Source organism: Fonsecaea pedrosoi (genome assembly GCF_000835455.1).
Source record: "Fonsecaea pedrosoi CBS 271.37 unplaced genomic scaffold supercont1.3, whole genome shotgun sequence".
NCBI lineage: Eukaryota > Fungi > Ascomycota > Eurotiomycetes > Chaetothyriales > Herpotrichiellaceae > Fonsecaea > Fonsecaea pedrosoi.
Genome location: NW_013550613.1, coordinates 4730877 through 4749725, shown reverse-complemented (window position 1 = coordinate 4749725; position 18849 = coordinate 4730877). Strand labels below are relative to the sequence as shown.

At 52.5% G+C, this 18849-nt stretch overlaps 7 protein-coding genes across 7 annotated transcripts; 3 read left to right on the top strand and 4 right to left on the bottom strand.

The window, feature by feature from the left end:
* Window positions 1–675: 675 nt before the first annotated feature.
* On the bottom strand, window positions 676–1405 carry Z517_05655 (uncharacterized protein; the record flags this gene model as incomplete). The annotated part of the gene is made up of 2 exons (XM_013430982.1): window positions 676–1137; window positions 1190–1405. 2 exons carry the CDS (start codon window positions 1403–1405, stop codon window positions 676–678), a joined length of 678 nt encoding a protein of 225 aa, XP_013286436.1.
* Window positions 1406–2915: 1510 nt separating this feature from the next.
* On the top strand, window positions 2916–4348 carry Z517_05654 (uncharacterized protein; the record flags this gene model as incomplete). Its single annotated transcript, XM_013430981.1, has 5 exons — window positions 2916–3135; window positions 3201–3673; window positions 3725–3749; window positions 3862–3978; window positions 4215–4348. The coding sequence occupies 5 exons, from the start codon at window positions 2916–2918 to the stop codon at window positions 4346–4348; spliced, it is 969 nt and encodes a 322-aa protein (XP_013286435.1).
* Window positions 4349–4999: 651 nt separating this feature from the next.
* Z517_05653 (uncharacterized protein) lies at window positions 5000–10243 on the bottom strand (the record flags this gene model as incomplete). Its single annotated transcript, XM_013430980.1, has 1 exon — window positions 5000–10243. The coding sequence occupies one exon, from the start codon at window positions 10241–10243 to the stop codon at window positions 5000–5002; it is 5244 nt and encodes a 1747-aa protein (XP_013286434.1).
* Window positions 10244–10698: 455 nt separating this feature from the next.
* Window positions 10699–12542, bottom strand: Z517_05652 (uncharacterized protein; the record flags this gene model as incomplete). Its single annotated transcript, XM_013430979.1, has 2 exons — window positions 10699–11184; window positions 11223–12542. The coding sequence occupies 2 exons, from the start codon at window positions 12540–12542 to the stop codon at window positions 10699–10701; spliced, it is 1806 nt and encodes a 601-aa protein (XP_013286433.1).
* A 1800-nt stretch (window positions 12543–14342) lies between these two features.
* Z517_05651 (uncharacterized protein) lies at window positions 14343–15268 on the top strand (the record flags this gene model as incomplete). The annotated part of the gene is made up of 5 exons (XM_013430978.1): window positions 14343–14697; window positions 14754–14833; window positions 14896–15021; window positions 15076–15155; window positions 15208–15268. 5 exons carry the CDS (start codon window positions 14343–14345, stop codon window positions 15266–15268), a joined length of 702 nt encoding a protein of 233 aa, XP_013286432.1.
* A 403-nt stretch (window positions 15269–15671) lies between these two features.
* Z517_05650 (uncharacterized protein) lies at window positions 15672–16854 on the top strand (the record flags this gene model as incomplete). Its single annotated transcript, XM_013430977.1, has 2 exons — window positions 15672–15720; window positions 15773–16854. 2 exons carry the CDS (start codon window positions 15672–15674, stop codon window positions 16852–16854), a joined length of 1131 nt encoding a protein of 376 aa, XP_013286431.1.
* A 223-nt stretch (window positions 16855–17077) lies between these two features.
* Window positions 17078–18700, bottom strand: Z517_05649 (uncharacterized protein; the record flags this gene model as incomplete). Its single annotated transcript, XM_013430976.1, has 1 exon — window positions 17078–18700. The coding sequence occupies one exon, from the start codon at window positions 18698–18700 to the stop codon at window positions 17078–17080; it is 1623 nt and encodes a 540-aa protein (XP_013286430.1).
* Between the last annotated feature and the right edge of the window lie 149 nt (window positions 18701–18849).

The window sequence follows — 18849 nt, the reverse complement described above, 5'->3', positions numbered from 1 at the left end:
GGGCAGGGGGTAATTAATAGTGGCCGCCATGTCTTTCCTGGATGGATTGATTGACACCAGGAAAGGGGACATAGCCTTGCTCGTAATATCATGTACGTATGTAATGTACATACAAGTACAGGGGACAGTGCTTTTCTGGACAACAAACTACGGGGGAAAGCGAAGCAGCAATCTTTTTTTCTGACTTGCACATTGAGGGGGAGCACAGACGATAGAATCACCTTGGTGGCATATGATGGTACATGAATGGCTCAGTGGCCTCAGTCTAGCAGAGAATAAAAAGCGTAATGATCAGATAGAATTTACTTTCTTGTCTCTCTCAGAAATCTGGGTTTGACTTTGCGTCGCTCCGTTGCTGTCACGCAAGATCCTCCGCGGCGGTTCACCCAAGCTACTAGAAGAAGTTCTCGTTCACGGTGTTTGTCGCAATCCCAAGAAAAAGAGTGGCGCCCAAACCCATCGCCCTGGCTACTCCGGCCCTCTTGGTGTATTTCCTTCCCTTGCTGTCGCTTACAAGTACACTGCAGATGTTGGTCTCTTTCTTGCCAGTCATCAAGGTCTGACTCCGACCCATTGCCTAACGCCCTGCGCCCTTGCTCAAATCATTTGCTCGCCCTAGTATGTTCCAATCAGTACCAAAGCCAGCCAGATCCCCGACTTGCACCCAATACGCCGTCACTGGCCTTGTTGCGGCACTGCCAGCTCATCATATTCTTTCAGCTTGCGTTGCACGAGCTCGAGTGCATGTCGCTTGACCAGTTCTTTATCCTCCCTCACATCGACTTGCATGACATCCCACTCAAGCTCTTCCTCCGGCTCCTCCAACGTGGCCATCTGGCTGTGCACCATCCCTTCTTTCATGTAGTGACCGACTCGCGCAGCCACTCTCGCTTGCAGCGTTACTTCGTCAACCTTGAGGTAGATGAAGTGGACTTGGACAGACGGATGATCGTAGTTGGCGACGCGAATGACGTCGCGATATTTGCGCTTCAGGGCCGAACATGTGACAATGACGGAATTGGAGGTTTGAAGCCTTTTGATGGCTTCTTCTCGGAGGGTGATCAGCCAATCCCAGCGGTCAGCGTCTGTCAGAGGGATTCCTGAGGCCATTTTTTGCTTGTTGGCAGTGGGATGATACTGTGCATTTATTTAGTCTAGACGCACACAAATCGAGGACAGAGGAGCATACATCATCACCCTCGATGTAGGGTAACGACAACTCAGCAGCAAGGTGCTGAGCTACCGTAGTCTTTCCACATCCTGCAGGACCGGTAATGATCCAAATGTGTTCCAGGTGATCGGTCCCGTTTTGCATGGCTCGTGCAGAGGCCCCGTAATTTGAAGAAATCGGTCGATGAGGGTGCCGAAAGGGATGAGGTCTACTCGATCGTTCTGTCGACAGCATGGCGGCGTATGTCAGGCAAAGCAAACGGGTGATGTCACGGCTGAAGCGAACACGAGATACGGCGCCTAGTGCCGGGGGGAGACACGCGAGCAAACAAAGGCAATGAGCGACAGGAATAGTGCGTGGGGTTCAAGCAAGTCAAGTATAAGAGAGATGAAGAGTAAAAGAACCGGTCACTTACTGGGGAGGAGGGTTGGGATATAAAGAAGTAGCACATAAAGGGGGGCGGATGTAGGGTTGAGGATTGCCGTTCAGGTTCACCAAACTTGCTTTTTGGGGTGGCGGTCAGTGCTGGAATTCTGGATGGGAAAGAATTCGAAAGACTCGAGATGGCTGAATGTCGTACAGAGCTGGATTCGATCCAGGGTGACAGTTGCCCGGTCTTACCCCACACGCTGAAGTCCACTTAGGGACGGTGGTTCTGCCGGTTAATATCTGGCGATGATGACCAGGTGGCAGGATCAGATCAGGTCCAGTCGCGGACTGCGGCACCAAGATGACCGTCTGAAGCTTAAGGAGGATAGTGATTGACGTGGAATCGAGGCCCCCCAGGAGACAGAGTTCTCGTATTGATCGGGGAAGCAGTAACAAGGACTGAATGGTGCTAGAGACTTTGGAGAATGTGCGGCCTGCGGGGAAGACGGAAAAGATTCCAAGGGATCGGCAATTGAACCATCAGCCATTTGACACTGGAGGGCAATCCCCGTCAGTTACCGTTGCCGATGAGAGGCGTTGAGGAGGAGGACGACGATGAGGAGATCCAAAGAGTTGGGAGAGTGTCGACCAAGAGTACCATCCGTCCTCTCGGGACACAGATAAGACTCAAAGACTCCATACCCGCCACATGCTTATCATTCAGAAACTCTTCTCTTGCTTCGCATCTGACTGGTCTTGTCTTGGCCCAACGGTCGGAAAGTCACAAACTTGCAGTGCTTTGTACCGGATTCAGGTCTTCACGGAGGTCCGTCTCGAGGCAGGCACGTGGTCGATGTGAAGCCAAAAACATTCGCCGCAGGACAGTGAAGAAGGGCATGGGTATGTTGGAGATGATGTAGGCGATGCCTGATCACCCACTCGTGACACGATGGGCACGGACTCGAGGATCCTCTGGTATATTCCATACCTTTGCCCTAGGCTAGCCGGGTCTCTGAATGCTGTAGGAAGATTGTTGACGGGAGGTGGTGAAGAGAATCAACGCGCAGGCAAAACCAAGTGCAAAGGCGCTTGTCGCTTAAGATTGATGGGGGCTTGGCACTCATCTTGGGGCAGCACGGATGGCTAAGCGCAGCTGCGGTTCCAGAGAACGACGTACCTAGGTAGCCAGGCAGCCAGGCTCGCTAGGGCATGATTGTCGCCTGTTATACAAAGTGTAGCGCAGCTTACATCTTTTGAACGCCGACAACATTTCTGCTGCATCTCCCATATTCTCAGGCAATATTCTCCTCACAGCATCCCAACCGCTAGATAAATACACCTGCAGCATCCCCTTCCGTCCCCCACCTTGTCTACCATGTCAGCATTCTTCTTCTCAACTCCGGTCGATATCGACATTGTCCTCGAAGACGCCGACGAGCGACAAACTGTCGATGTTAAGCTCGACAAGAACAGGCGGGAAAAGGCACCCCTATATCTCGATGGCGAGTCTGTTAAAGGCGCCGTCACAATAAGACCAAAGGATGGGAAAAGACTGGAACACACGGGTATCAAGGTCCAATTCATCGGTCTGATAGGTATGCCACGATAGAACTGCGCTTTGGCTGGGCCACCCATGGTATCTGACTCTAGCTTTGTCTAGAAATGTTCTTCGACCGGGGAAATCATTACGAATTCCTGTCGCTAGGACAGGAACTTGCTGCGCCGGGGGAGCTGCAACATCCTCAGACCTTCCCATTCAACTTCAAGAACGTCGAAAAACAGTACGAGTCATACAACGGCATCAACGTCAAGCTCCGATACTTTGTGCGCGTCACAGTCTCGAGAAGGATGGCCGATGTTATTCGGGAAAAGGACATTTGGGTCTACTCATATCGGATACCGCCGGAGACAAACAGCTCAATCAAGATGGATGTCGGCATTGAAGACTGTTTGCACATCGAGTTCGAATACTCCAAGAGCAAATACCACCTCAAAGATGTCATTGTTGGGAGAATCTACTTCTTACTGGTCAGACTGAAGATCAAACATATGGAGCTGTCTATTATCCGACGGGAGACGACTGGTGTCGCCCCCAATCAATACAATGAGAGCGAGACGTTGGTGCGGTTTGAGGTACGTGGTCCATATCTTTGCATGGTCCTTGATGCTCACGGTTGATTCCAGATTATGGACGGTTCTCCATCGAGAGGTATGATATCCCCTCTTTCCCTGATGTGCTCGTGCATGGAGTCTCGCTCTATACCAATGCTTTGAGTCGTGGGACAAGGATGAGTAACAATGATATACTGACGAGAGACCAGGCGAAACGATCCCCATTCGACTGTTCTTGGGAGGCTTTGACCTGACCCCGACCTTCCGAGAGGTGAACAAGAAATATTCCACCAGATATTACCTCAGTCTGGTGTTGATTGACGAAGGTACGTTCCTATGATATGCTCCGCCTTTGAATGAGGCGTCCAATCCCTGTCTTTGTGAGAGCCATTGAGCCTTTTCAGCCTTGCAAACATGCCTACACTGCTGTTCCCCCACTCGAGGCTCATCTTCAATTGCCGACACGTGCCAAAATTCCCCACGCTAGGCCTGGTATCCGACTTTTCAATACCCGTTCAATGTTGGATTCCACCTTTTGATCCAGCTGACATTGTGCAAATAGATGCCCGCCGCTACTTCAAACAGTCAGAAATAGTGCTCTACCGACAGGCGCCCGAACTAGCTCCCCCACTAGCAACAGACCAGCCTGGTGCTGGCGGCAAATTGCCCATCCACACACCGCCGACACCTGCCTAAACCAGGAAACCTCCCTCCTCGCGTTCGCCATTGGCCATGAAAACCTTCGCCGGGAAAATCTTTCTACCAGAGATGCAGGCGTCTGGATAGGGTTACAATGCACAGAGGGACTCGACCCAAAATGGGCAATATTCCGCGTCGAATTGTGTACCTTCACATTGCCATTGGGCATCTCATAAGTGACACCACCATGTCTGCAAGTCTAATCCAGGTTTCCACGCGGCGAGTTTCGAGTCTGGCCCAGAGTACAACGTCAAATCCGGGGATGTTACCGGCTCTTCCTCGAAGAATGTGCTGTGGAATGGCACTCTGGAAGGCTATGGACTCAATCCACCAGTCCCCAGTGGGCGCCACAGAGTCACTCGAGTAGGCAGCCTGCCGACCTCGACTCCCAGGATTTCTCCAATGACTCAATGCGCATTACACCGAAGTTTGGGTGGATTGATGGCAATCGCCCTCCATACTTCATCAAACACAATATTTTCCATGCGCCGATTTGTCTCTCAGTTCTATATATCCTCATGTGTCCTTCTACTCTTGAAAACATGCGGTGATACATTCGTGCTCCGAGCTCCCGATCGTGATATTCAGAGTCGTTGGCAACAACCTTAGCATCCCATCTTCACGAAAAGCCCCCGAGAAACTCCCTTTCTACTCGATGCCCAGAAACCCCCAATCCTCTGCCACAACCCTGGCCCAGCTGTCTAGAGCCGCTTCGATCGCCTTGCCCGGCCCATCATCCTGCCACGCGCGTGCCCCGGGGCCTTGTAATCTCGGCAGTCCTTGCCAGAACTTCCGGACGCGCAGCATCAAGCCGTAGAGAACGCGGAGGTGGGCCTTGCCGTCGTCCACTTCGCTAACCCCCAGTCTCCGCATGGCAATGGGCAATCCTTGAGAAGGGTCCTTTTGCTCGAGATCTTGTGTCATCCTAGCAATCGCCTGACCGTCACTCCTCAACTCAACGAACTTGGATAGCACAACCTGCAACTCCACCTGCTGCGGCTCTGGCGGCGGAGTAAGACCTCGCAGCCGCTGGTCTGCTAGAAATGTCTTGCAAGGGTGCGCCACGCGCAATACGAGATAAGGGGCTGCTGCGCTTGCTAACTTGGAATATTCGATCCTAAGATCTCCCTGGTCCTTAGCACTTTCCGTAGGCCGCTGTAGCGATACAAGCTCAAATAGCGCATCCAACGCTGCGTAGCAAATGCTGCGTCTCACGGCAAATACCGGCCGGTGGACACTCCCAGGTCTCGTCACTAGCAAGTCTTTCAATGGGTCATTGGTGAGATCATCTGGAATGTCGTAAAACCAAGGGTTCGCGAGCAGTGATGCCTGGAATATGACAACGGCATACTCCTTGCATGCGTCTTCCCGGACCTCTTCTGACAGCTGGAAGATGGGAACAATGGCATCATGCAGAAGCCGGAAATGTTCGATGTCAAACGTCTCATCTTCGAGAATTGTCTCTTCAGTGTAACCTGAACCAGGCGGGTTGGGTAGACCACCAGAATTCAGGATACTAACGGCGATGGAGGTGATGTCGGGTGCCAAACCACCTAGGTGAGGGCGATCCACTGACCGTGACCTTCTGTGGCTCACATGTTTCTGCAAGGCTTCGAGCATCACCACTGCAGTGACGGTGGCATTCCTCCATAACGGTGCTTGACTGTTCGTGGGGATCTTGGTGTATTTCGTGTTAATGATCGCGGAAAGCACTTGGCATGCTCTTTGCACGGCTAAATTGTCGATGAAATGCTCGTCCTCCGCGTGCTCCAGAATCAAGTTCCGCAGGTTATCCAAACATGTGGAAGCAAAGGCTATGAACGTTGGCTTCTGCGCAGATTTCGAGATGGCTGACTTCTTATATTGGGGACCAATCCTCCCATCCTGAATATTAAGAGTGAGACTTAGCATTCTCAGCGTGAACTGGGAATATTCCGACACTTGGCCGCGCAAGAGGGATTTCAGGATTGCCATGCACTGCAAGGCCTCCTTCTGTTCCGGTGCCAGAGCTTTTATGTCGTTTGTGTAAGGAGGATGCAGACACAGCAGAATTCCGTACTCGATGGCATTCATTAGCATAGGTGTTTGGCCTTGCATATAATTCGAAACAGCGACGGGCCTGGTCTTGTACGCTTCGACCAGGACATTAGCATGCGAAGTGAACGCTTGTTGATTCGACGGTCCGTCACCGGCCACATGGTGAGGTTCAGAGTCTTGCCCAATCTTTGCAGGATGATAGTCTGTCCAAAGCTGCATTGGAGGCACAATCAGATCTTCATCCACGTCTCCCAAGATCGACAGCGCGGAAAGAAGTTTTGACAAATTCGAAAAGGCCAACGAAGACGCAACCAGCGAGCTCGTACTTAGGAGGGACTTCAGAACGTCCATAGTACGGAGCCATGTGTTGCTAAAGTCATTGTGGGTGGCGACCACTGTTAGATTCTGAGATATAATCTGAATAATACCCTCCGTCAGTTGAGCCGTGGAGTCCATCCAGTCGCTCTGATCGCTCTTGTCTGCTGCATACTGAGTGATGCAAAATCTAACAGTGTCGAGTAGACCACCTTCGAGCATGATTGCCCATGTATTTGGGCTTAGTGCCTCGCTCGAGGCATCAAGCATCTTTAGTAGGACTTTGATGGCTGCGTTTCGAACATCTGCACGCTCATCTTTGCACAATTCAATCAACTGCAGCAAAATGACACTCCAGATTACTCCAGAAGAAGACTCGGAGTTTGCTGTGACTGATTCAATCCGGCTCTCCAGAGTTGGCATGGAAGAGAGATCGATCGTCTCGATCCTTGACAAAGCTTGAGAGGCGAGACTCCACAGAACAGTCGTGCTTGTTAACGCCACGTTCAAGTCATAATACTGAGAGCCAAATTGACGCAGAAGTTGAGCCAGTTTTGCGAGCGAAGCAGTATCGAGAACACCGAGAAAGTCCGAGGCAATCAGCTGTATAGATCTGAATGCCACTCTTAATATCTGAGCCGTCTGAGCATGGTTGTCGGCCTGTTCCGTGGATGCATCGGTAGGCGGCGGTCGTGCCTGTCCCCTCTTCGCGAAAGATATTGACAGTATCTCGAGGGCGATAGGCCAGCAGTTGTTCAGAGATTCTCCGCTATGGCTAAGCATACTTTCAAGAGAATCTAGAAGTCTCTTGTGGATTTCCAGCTCGACACCATCATACCTTCGACTGGGGGTCTCATCAAAGAAATCTAACTGTTGTAAGAGCGATCGCAAGCAGCGGGATCTAATGGTATCAGCCTCGCTGGCTTCGAAACGTGGGTCATCCAACAACTTGACTGTCTCCATCGAGATCAAGTCCAATATGCTCGCAGATTGTATCCGATGATTGTCAGCAACACTGGTGTCATGAGAGAGGCGCAGCAAACGACTTGCAATTAGATCCCAGGAACAGGCTTGCTCTGCAGAAGATGCGAAGCGGTATATGTTGATGCGCGACAAATCGCTGAGCTTGTTAAGCACGAACCCGATCTCCAGATCCAGCGTTTTTGACTTTGTCCACAGACCAGATACACTTCGAGAGACATGATGTGCAGGTCTTGGAGCTCCTAGACGAGTCGGTGAGATAGGAGAACCAAGGCTTTGCTCCGCGGGTTGCGAATCACCTTCCGCATCACTTTGTCCAAGCAGGCGGAATAAGGCATGCACAATAACCGCAAACGCCTCGGCGCTAAAACTTCGTGTGCTGTCGAGCATTCGCTTTGTTGCCGCCTGGACAGCAGCTATCTCGGTCGAGAGAGTTGTCTGACCGTCGTGACCCATCCTCGGACTTTCTGATTGCGAGGTTGCCGCAACCGTGTTTGGCATTGCAATCAAAGCTTCAACCGTCTGCATGGTTTCAATGAGGATGAACCAAGCATCCTCTTCTAGCGTCGGCCCGAGAGCAATACCAAGGTTTAGCAACGCCCGAAGACAAAGCAGGTGCCTGACGTTGAGCGGTGAACTGCTGACCTGGAAAGTGGGTGTCGGCGGTGGCTCAGCTGGAGATTTAAGCACATCGTTGAAAAACCCATGTTCAGCATTTGTGGTTCGAGGGGACTTGAGACTTTGAGAGGCTGCTATGAAGCTACTCGCATTGGAAGGTATGGATGCTTTTGCCAAAGTTGTCAGCAAGGCATCTCTGGGCGTGGAGAGCTCGAGCACACCCGAAACCTGGGCCAATTTTTGAACTGATCGGATCAACATATGGTAAAACTCAGAGTCCAGTGCGGCATTGAGGAACGTTGAGCAAGTCGCAAGCGCGGCGGGCCAGCAGGACTCGATGAGATCTGCAGATGTCCGGATCTGGGCGTATAATCGATGGTTTGTTAAGGTCAGAGGATTGATGAGCCGCTGATATTTCTGAGAGGCAGAAGTTGGACGAATGGGTCTCCGTGCGGCATCGTCGTCTGTCCGGTCTGTGGCAGAACTATCTCTGCGGCCCAGTTCCGATGAGTCTCGTTGAGCGACTCGGCTCGGAACACTCAGTGGCATAATGAACTTTGACAGGCCATCGCATAGATGTGAGATGCAACCCAGCACCAGAGTGTAGATATAAGTGCTTGGGATTGCAGGAGGAGTGTTCTTCTCGGGTTGATCCATCAGACGAACAGCCACGACACTCCAATCGACGCTGATACCAGTAGTATTTGCGTCATTCGAGGTCACAGAGGTGATGGCACCACCCAAGCCCTGCGCCTCAATGGATGCAGCCTCTTCGCTCTTTGGGTCGGTTACACGCTGAACAGGAACAGTAGATTGGCGCCCAAGCCCAATCAACGATGGATCCTCCGCTGCGATACGGACTAATGCAGACATCAACTGGCCTATTAGTTTGACGGGGTCTTCTCCCTTGTCGAACAGACGAAAGGCTTCTCGGAACACGCTGAAGTCAGAGCACAGAGTACGAAAGAACTCGAGGAAAAGAGCTCGTTTCCATGGTGGGTTGCCGTCCTTCTCCAGGGCAGCCATAAGTAGAGGTGTCATCTCTGCCAGTTGATCTCGGAGGTCTGCAGCACGAGATTGAAACATTAGGAGCAAGATAGACAGAGCGCGCGCCGTCATACCGAATGCATCCTTTCTCACCAAGACACGCGACAGACCGTGCGCAAGGGTTTCCGGCCATGTCTGATCGCGGAGTCGGTCAGCTGTAAGGAGCGAATCGTAAGTTGACAGAATGGTCTGCAGAGTTTCAAGCAGAAAGCCAATGGGTAGACTTTCCACTTTTAGATATTGCGGTTTTTGGTGGTCAAGCAGCAGACAAAAGTCATCGAAGAGCCGAACTGCATCGTCCAGAGAGGCACCTCTTGAATCTGCAGCTGAGAAGTTCTCTCCATCGTCCCCACCTGACGGCCTAAGACTTTCTCCCTGCACAGCCTTTTCAAACACCGCCGAGACTAACTGTTGGAAAGTCGCTGCAGCTGTGTTGCTCACAGCGGCCGTCCGGCTGGATTGGAGAGACGCACATAGCTCTAGAACTGTCGCAAGGAGGTCTCCATGTATGTCATCGGCATAGAGCTGGAGCAGAGAAGGCAGAGTCTGGAGGATTTTGAGTTGAGGCTCATAGCCTGCAGCAGCCCCATCACGGAAGGCGGCTAGGAGATCAGGCAGCCTCGTCCGAGCAAGGGCATTGCTTGCAGTCAGCCTCTGGATGCAGGCAGTTCCGGTGGCTGCTAGCTTGGTACTTTTGGTTCTGCAAGCGAGAAGAAAGGGTTCAATGAAGAGAGGTCGCCGGCACAGGTCACCGGCCAGTTGAGATTCGGATGTCACCGAGATTGTTTTGAGGTCAGCGAGCGACTGCTCGGCGGCGACGCGAACGTCATTGTTTCGTCGCTTCGAGTCTGATATGAGGCTCGCCAACTCGGACTGAAGAAATGCATGTGTCATCCCTGCTTCGCCTCATCATGGGCGGAGAGAAGGGAGCGTCGTACTGCTTGGTGTTGGTGGTACAAGAGAAGCAGCGCAATGTGGTTCAAGGTGGCCTTTCCAAGGCGACCAATCAGAAGCCGCCAAGGCTCAGCCATCTCTTTTTAGGACAAATGTAATGCTGCTTTATCGATCCTACCACCCCCTGACAGCCTTGTCCCATCGAGGTCTCGTCTATGGCGAGGGACCAGAGCACAGTCTCGAGGAAGGGATACAACATGATTTAGTCAATTAGCTGGTGGAGGAGTGTCTCTCCTAGAATAAAATGCCAACCACACTGCAAATGTGAATGCCAAGTCTAGCTCCCGGTGTGAAGGGACATCGAGAGCATTGCAGGTCAGAACAAGACTACACAAAAGGTCAAGGGGCATAACCCGGCCCGTGGGAAGACCACGGAAGGGAGAAAGACCCTGGACTCAGTCATACGCATCAATGTGGTCTAGGCGGACCGAGATATGCGCCCTAGCTGCCGTTACAAGCCCACAAACCACCCAAACAAATCCAAACGCCACATAACCTACCGGAAGCCAGTAAGCCTTTGCATTGTCAACCGCCAGATGAGTATTGCGGTTCACTTCGATGATGTCGTTATCCGAGGCGAACAGGAGTTGACACCGGCAGCTCCGATAGACCCCAGCCAGCTGCAACATGGTGCCAATGGTTAGTACAGCTGCATTGGCATAGACAAAAAACCAGTAAAACATCTTCAGTCCTTCTGTCGCGTATTTATTTCCCTTGTTGCGAAGCATCCACTGATATGCGATGTGCAGGGCCGGAGCGACCAATGCAAGGATTCCATAGGCGAGGAAGTTGAATGATCGGCAGTCAAAGCCAACAGTTGGCGTGTTCTGTCGGCCACCAAGAGTCAGCATTGACGCACCCAGTGCTGACCATGCTCCCGTCTGGAACAATTGTGGTCTTGCAGATCAATCGAACTTACGTATGAGACAATAATAGCGCCCACCGACGGAATGGCCACGCAGAGCCAAGCAATCACATGGCCCACCAGCAGTTGGAAACTCTTCGCCAATGTGAGGGATGGGTATTTGACCAGATGCCGTCCTTCTGAGTTGTCGATCCTGTCCGCCATTAGGTTGAGTGACAAGGGCTCATTATCGTTTAAGTCGGATAACGTCTTCTCTGGATTGCTCTGAACACGAGCCAACCATTCATGCCACAGCAGTCCGTTGAAATAGCGCTCGCGCAGTGGAACACTTCGGTCGGAGAGCTGAAAATATCGGCCCAGCGTAGTCTTGGTCAAACCCGCATTCACGCTGCTGGCAAAGCAATTTGCAGCCACAGATAGAATCACCAACCACGAGTACCAAATCCCAAAAGCCAGGCCATTTGCAGTATCATTGTCGCCAAGTTTTGTGTAAGCGTCATAGAAGACCGATGCCGTCACCGCAAGGAAGAGGACCGTTGGCAAGAAGACGGCCTTGAAGAAGTCGGTACGAGCCTCGACGAGAGTCTTGATCGCGATCTCCACCAATGCTCGAACTTTAGGAGTATTATCCACTCCTTTGTCTGATTCTGGCGAGAACAACGTGTCAAGTTCAATGGTCTTCCTATTCGAGTCTTGACCCGAATCTCTTTCAGCTGTTTGTTCATCGTATTCATAGGGGCATTCGGTGTCGCCGACTAGGACGACCACCCATTTCAAGAGATTAACCGAAGAAAGTTCGCCCCAATTCGGCCTTCCCGCATCCAGACGCGAGTTGATTTCGCGCAGCATCGTTGCATCAGACCAAATCTCTGAGAACGCACCAAAGATAGCACTTGCTGGATCGCCGAGCAGATTAATCCATTCCTGGGTATATCTTCGAACGAATCGCCAGAGCCACCTCCAGACATCTCCGAACTTCATCGACGTTAGCCTTGCTTGCGACCCTGAGACTGAATCTTTAATGTCGCCAAAGGGACACAGCAAGAGAAGACCGATGTAAGGCACAACCCAGCTGGTCAGGGGCTGCAGCCATTGTGACAGGTCGCTTGGCTGATTGCCAGGACAGTGTGCTTTGCACCATCCCATCGTGATATTAATCGAAGGGAACGTGGTCCCTGGACGGTAAGTTTCGGTGTCATTCAGGCTGCAAACATTCCAAGGGTCCTCCTGCAAAAGGATCCGGAGCTCATGCGAACGGGCGGCCTTCATGCAACAGATGTTGCTGTCGTAGGCAGAGGTCGAAGCAACGATGAGGCTTAAGGAGAGCAGCATCGCAAGCCTGGTGGCTGTAGTCACTTCTGTTGGGGATGTCATACTGGGCGCTGAATTGCGAAGTTAGACATCGACGGTGTTCTTCAGCAGCATCTGTCCGGCCAACGTGCTGAGGTTGGCGATAGTGCAGACACTCCTTATACTCGTAGACGCAGAGTTTCGCCCACAATAAGGCTGAATCGGGCTCCTCGGAACACCACGGACAGGGTGGCTCGCCAGTTCTCGCTGGGAGCAAGACGCAGAGTCTCATGTTGGTGTGGTATGGTTGCTCGGGACACAGATTGGACTGGCAGAAACGGCTGGTCTCGCGTAAATGTGCTGGAAGCGACCACTAGGACCGGAGCGATGCAGCGCCCATGCTCCTTTGGGTGCGAGCTTCATCTGCAAGGACACAAATCCGGCACCTTGCATTGTACTTGGAGGGCATCTTTTCTCTGATGCGTTGCTGGCAGCATCTTATTTGCTCGACCGTTTACAAGACCTTCGGACTTCCAGCTTGAAGTCTGTCCAGTCACTTCTCGCAGACTGGAGCATGTCCGTGGCCGAGGCGATGTATTCGTGGTCCGCGCATTCTCAGCCTCATTGTCCCAAAGTCCCCACGCTGCGGTTCTTTTGCTTGTCCGAATACAGAGAACGATATGTTCAGCTGCGGTAGATTCCCTCGAGCTTCTTCACGTCTTTGCTCAATTCCCTCATTTCTGCACAACGCTTGGCAGAATGGAAATAGGCTGGAGGATATACGCGCTCTCCCTTGTTGTGCAGATCCTCTCACAGACCACGCATGCTGGCGCACATTTGTCGCAGCGTCAATCAACTAATACTACCCAGCAAATCGATGTCTCCAAACTGCCGCCTTGTCTGCTATCCACTTGCAGCTCCAATCCTCTCGGAAGCGCACCGGAAGACGCGTGCACGCCGATAAAACCTTCGACATTGTTATATGAGAAAAGTTGCTACTGCGCTCTCAAGGACCCGCTTTACTGCGCGTGGTCGTGCACTTGGTGGGAATGGATGGCCGTCGAGGACTGGTTCGTCCAGGAATGCGGTCCAGACTCTGACAACCTTTCGTACGATGGTCTGCCGGCCTGTGCGCAGAGTTGTCTACACCCAGCGCTTGTCTATTACGGCTGCGTCAGCGAGGGCCGCAACTGCTTCTGTCTTCATGGGAGCTTGTTCGATTGCCAGTCGAACTGCCACAAGGAGAGCGAGAGAACGGCCATCAAGAACTGGCTAGTAGAGCGCTGCGGTGTCAGTACTGCACTGGGCCAGAAAGGGGCCGACACCGGTGTGTTCTATGGCTCTGCGGAGGACGATTCCGAGTCGAGACAGTCACCTGTCCTTTTCCGGCCCAAACGAAAGGAGTTGAAGTGGTACGAGATCTTTGCGATTGTGCTGCTTTGCGCCTCCGTCCTGGTAGGAGTACTCATCTGGATTGATCTCCGTGTCCGGGAGAGAAAAAGATGCAAGCCAGCACGAGCCCGAGGCCAGGGTGGGATAGCTCATGCTCTGAGTGAGAATCCCCTTTCCCTCAGGCTGCGGGGGATGGGAAGATGGAAAGCTCTTCCGGGAGATGCAGAGGGGTGATCAACGGCAATCTTGACCCAGTCGTGGTCTTGATTTTGATAACATCTGGTCGGAAGATCTGTCCGAGATATCCTTTGCCAGGCCAGAAAGTCGATGGATAATGAAATAGTAGTGGACGGAAGAGGGGAGTTGAGCCGCTTTAACCAAGCTAATCATTTTGCTAGAGCCAGCGATATGGCATCGATAGTCCATCACCCTCAACCGTTTTTCTGATTCATTGTATATTTGACGGCCTGGTATCTACGTAGACTACTAGGGATGGTTGTGATTGAGTCTGTTGTCTCTATTGTCCCCAACAATATCGCCAAGCGTGCCAAGCCAACCACAGGCGAGATCACGTGCGCGCGTCGTCCCATGCCAAGGCTGAATGACCCAAGCGACGAGGCTGTGGCGCGTGCCCGCCTTCTCAAGTTTCTCCCCATTAAAGTCGCCCCTCCTAAGTTCTTGTATTCGTCTTTCCTTCCCACAAGTATTGATCCGCCGCAGAACGATTCACTTTGTGACAACACACGCTTTATCCGACCCGATTGCCATCTCAACATGGGTGCCAAAGTGCCGCGAAATTTTCGGCTCCTGGAAGAGTTGGAGAAGGGCGAGAAAGGCCTCGGTGCAGGTCTGCGACTACCTGTGAATGTTGCTTGCGGAATATTGTTTCTGACTCTCGTGCAGAGGCGTGCTCATATGGGTTGGCTGACAGTGATGACTTGATGATGACCAATTGGAACGGCACCATCCTTGGACCTCCTCACGTAAAGCGCCCATACCGCCGTTTCCACAGGGGGCAGATTGAGCTGACCCGTTTGCTATACAGAGCGTCCACGAGAATCGCATCTATAGCGTCAACATCCATTGCGGCGAGCAGTATCCTGACCTCCCACCTACCATCCAGTTCGTGTCGAGGGTGAATCTGCCATGTGTCGATCAAAAGACGGGGAAGGTGAGGATAAATACCATGAAAGGCACACTGTCAACTCTAACCCTTGCGGATAAGGTTGATCCATCGAAGCTGCCTTGCTTGGCGAACTGGAAACGAGACTACACCATGGAGACAATTTTGATCGAGCTTAGAAGGTACGTACGCCGGGCCATCCTGTCGAGCGCGAAAGGTTACTGATGTCCGCAGGTACATGGCTCTACCACAACATAAGAAACTTCCGCAACCCCAAGAAGGCACCACTTTCTAAGATTTGCAACATGGGCATGGTATCATGGAGTTGGACCTCTGAACGTATAGCGATGAATTACGAGTTCTTACGAAGGCATACTTGGCGTCGGGGATCGTTCATAGCACCATTCTAGCTGCAGGAGTGAGATGATAGAAAGGTATGCACAGTTAGCAGCTACCATTGGTCACTTGTATTTCCACTGTCTCCTTGGATGTCTGTAAGTACGGTGTTAGCAAGAGAATGTCGTCAGGCATCATGATAGATTCCGGTCGACTTCAGCCTCGTCATCGGCAAACCTGCCTAGGTGTCGTTGGCTGGCCGCTTGCGAGGCTGACCTGTATCTGTATTCTGTGTACCGAGAACAATTTCTTTCACTCCCAAATTTCATGTACTCTCTATGAATCCCACCTGAGATGTGCGGATGCCACGTATCCTTGCTCCGCACAAATCGGGGCTTCATCGACTAGCGTGTAGGTGCGACATCTGTGGTTTTGGCGGAGACTTCTAACAAGCAGGATGCAGGTCTGTCACTATACAAAGCTCTGCTCCGCGAGAGCACGCGGGTTGGGGCCGCAATCCAAAACAATGCCGTCGCTGGAACAATTCAGTCCTTGATCCGCTTCCGTTTCCATCAAGACCGCAAGCTGCTTTCCCCTTCACAGATCGCCAACGGTCTACAGGCCGGCCATGACGCCCTATCGCTCCTCCGCGCATGCGCCGCTAAATCGGGCAATGGCTTACACAAGCTGAGCCAAACCCTCGAGCATGTGGCTCAACAAGCCGAATCTATATCGAAACACCGCGCCGAACTCGCTTCGCGATGGAAACCGCCTCCACCCCAGCGGCGTGCCCATCTGGAGAACCTGCGCCGCGTCGCTGACAAGGCAAACCACCTTTCCACTCCTGACAACCCACGCATTTTTCAGCACCCGAGACCGATATCTGAATTGAGATCGGGTGTCCGCAAAGTGCCCAACCTGATGTTGACCCAGGGAATTCCCCTTCTGAAATATCCAGGCCCGACGCCGGTGCTGATGAATCGAGTGTTGAAGAATAAGCTGCAGTGGGGTGTTCGGAAGTGGGCACAGCACCTGGACCTCGCAGCAACGATTCAGGTCGCTGAATGGGAAGACGAGTGGGATGGCATCCTCGCCCGAGAGCAGGGCATTGCAGAGTCACCGGAGATTGTTACCACGAATGCTCAGCCAGAAAAGCAGGGAGAGGAGACGCAAATGGACCACAATCAACCCTCGTCGAGTGTCAGCATCCAGTTTGTCGGACTAAACCGCTACAACGTCAGAGAGAAGAGAGACCAAAACCGGCAACTCCCCTCTGACAGTCCCGCCGCTCCGAAGGTTTCGTGGACACTGGCGCTTCGCCAAGTTGACCGACAACTCGAGCAGGCCGTTCAGGCGCGTGGACGTCAGTATGCGGAGCTCGGGGACAAGTACTGGCAGGTGGTGGTGAAAGAGAGAGAGCTGAGGGAAAAGGAGAGGAGGGAGAGGAAACATGCCAGGAGGATGGCACGGAAAAAGGCGACAGATGTTTCCAAGACTGACGGAGACAACGAGCCTGTGAGCAGCGTCTCTTCTGGCTTCACATAGAGGGTCCATTCGCGAAGGAATATCTAGGGGCATTCCCCTCCCTCGCTAACTCTGACTCTGAATCTGAGTCGAGTGACTGGTTTACACGTCAACCATACATGTACCTCCATGGGTAGCAAGCCAGCCAGGATTGACTATAACACCAACCACAGTCATTCCCATGGCCCAAGGTCATAATCTAATAATTCTAAGTGACTGAACCCGAAACCAACAAAACAATACCCTAATCACTTGGAGTGACCCGTCTAGAACTCTCTAACCGTTCCAAGCTCTCGTCGACTCCCCAGCCGTGCTTCAGCAACTCGCCGACCTCCTCCAACCTCAGGCCCATCGTCTCCGGGTAAATCCACCACACGACCACCCAGCCCAGCGCACAGATGGCCGCGTAGGTGACGAATGTCCATTGCGCGCCTAGCAGATCCATCATAGGCAGGAAGGTCAGGCCGACGATGGTGTTGCAGAGCCAGTTCGTCGCAGTCGCCAGCGAGGAGCCCAGAGAGCGGACGGAGAGAGGGAAGAGCTCGGATTGTTGCCAGGGTACAGGGCCGAGACCCATCGCGTAGGTTGAGACGTAGAGGAGCATGGCCACCAGGATGGCTATGGCGGGGAGTTGGGGGACGGATTTTCCAGTAGAACTGTCCACAGTAGTTTCTATCCTATCGCCTGAATGCAAGGGGACAAATGTGAAGGCTCCAGCGCAGAGGAGAAGGGCCAGGACCATGATGGGAATGGTAAGCAGCAGAATCCGTCTCCGGCCCAATCGGTCAATCAGATGAAACGCCGCAATGGTAAACATAAAGTTCGTGCCGGCGACGCTAAGTGATGTCAAGGTCGGCGACTGGAACCCCAGGAGTTGGAAGATGGTAGCCGAGAAGTACATGAGGCTGTTGAATCCACACAGCTGCTGAAGGGCTTGCAATGTGCATGTAATTGTCAGTGCTCGGGCATGTGGAGGGTGGAGGAGAAGGGATTGCAGGGTTGGGGAGATTAGGAAGTTGGACTTTGACTGTGCTGAGTGACGGAGCTGGACGTGCGCCTCTTCTTCGTCAAGCAGCTCCTTTTTAATGGCGTGGATGGTCTCATTCACGATGTTGGTGGTGTTGCCTTCCATCCCATGGTAGACTCTCTTCAACACCGCACGAGCTTCGCTTTCCCTTTGCACTTTGGCCAGATAGCGAGGCGTCTCGGGCATGAATGCTAACATGACAAGTTGTGCAAGCGCGGGAGCAGAGCCCAAGCCGACCATCCACCTCCATCCGCCGCTCATGGTGGAAAATGCCCAACCGACCAAGTAGGCGATGACTTGTCCCCCAGTGATGAAGAGAAGAGATACCGTAACAAGTCTGCCTCTCAGGTGACTAGGTGCTAGTTCCGAGATATACAGAGGCACGATCAGACTGGCACCCCCAATGGCCAGTCCCACAATACTTCGGCCCAGTATCATCCCCCAAACGGACGTTGTGACGGCCTGCCATAAAGCGCCAAGTGTGAAAAGCGCATCAGCGAACAATATAATGTTTTTCCTCCCAACCCGGTCCGCCAGGACGCCCGCAATTGGACTCGCAATGAGCGCAAAGAGACTGGTGCATGAAGTTATGAGGCCCTTGTCCAAGGTGGTTAAATGGCGAGAGGACAGGTCGGTACCGATGGACACCAAGGTACTGCTTATAACTCCTGTGTCATAGCCAAAGAGCAGTCCGGACACGCAAGCAGAGACCGTCAAAGCCCATATGAAGGCATTTGCAGAGGATTGAGTGGTTGAGGAGGAGGATGCGTGTCCGTCGTCCCGCTCGCGGTCTGCGATGAGCGGGGCATCTGGAGATGTATCATCGTGTGTAGAGGGCATGTCTCGAAGTTCCACCTCTTCTATTTTCCCTTCTGTTCGATTGTCGAGCATGGAGTGTCATAATACCCGCATGGTGTGTTGTCCTACAATGGTCGCGTGCACGACTCGTGAGGGAGAATGAAAGGCTGCGGACGTTGAAGTTCCCGGCC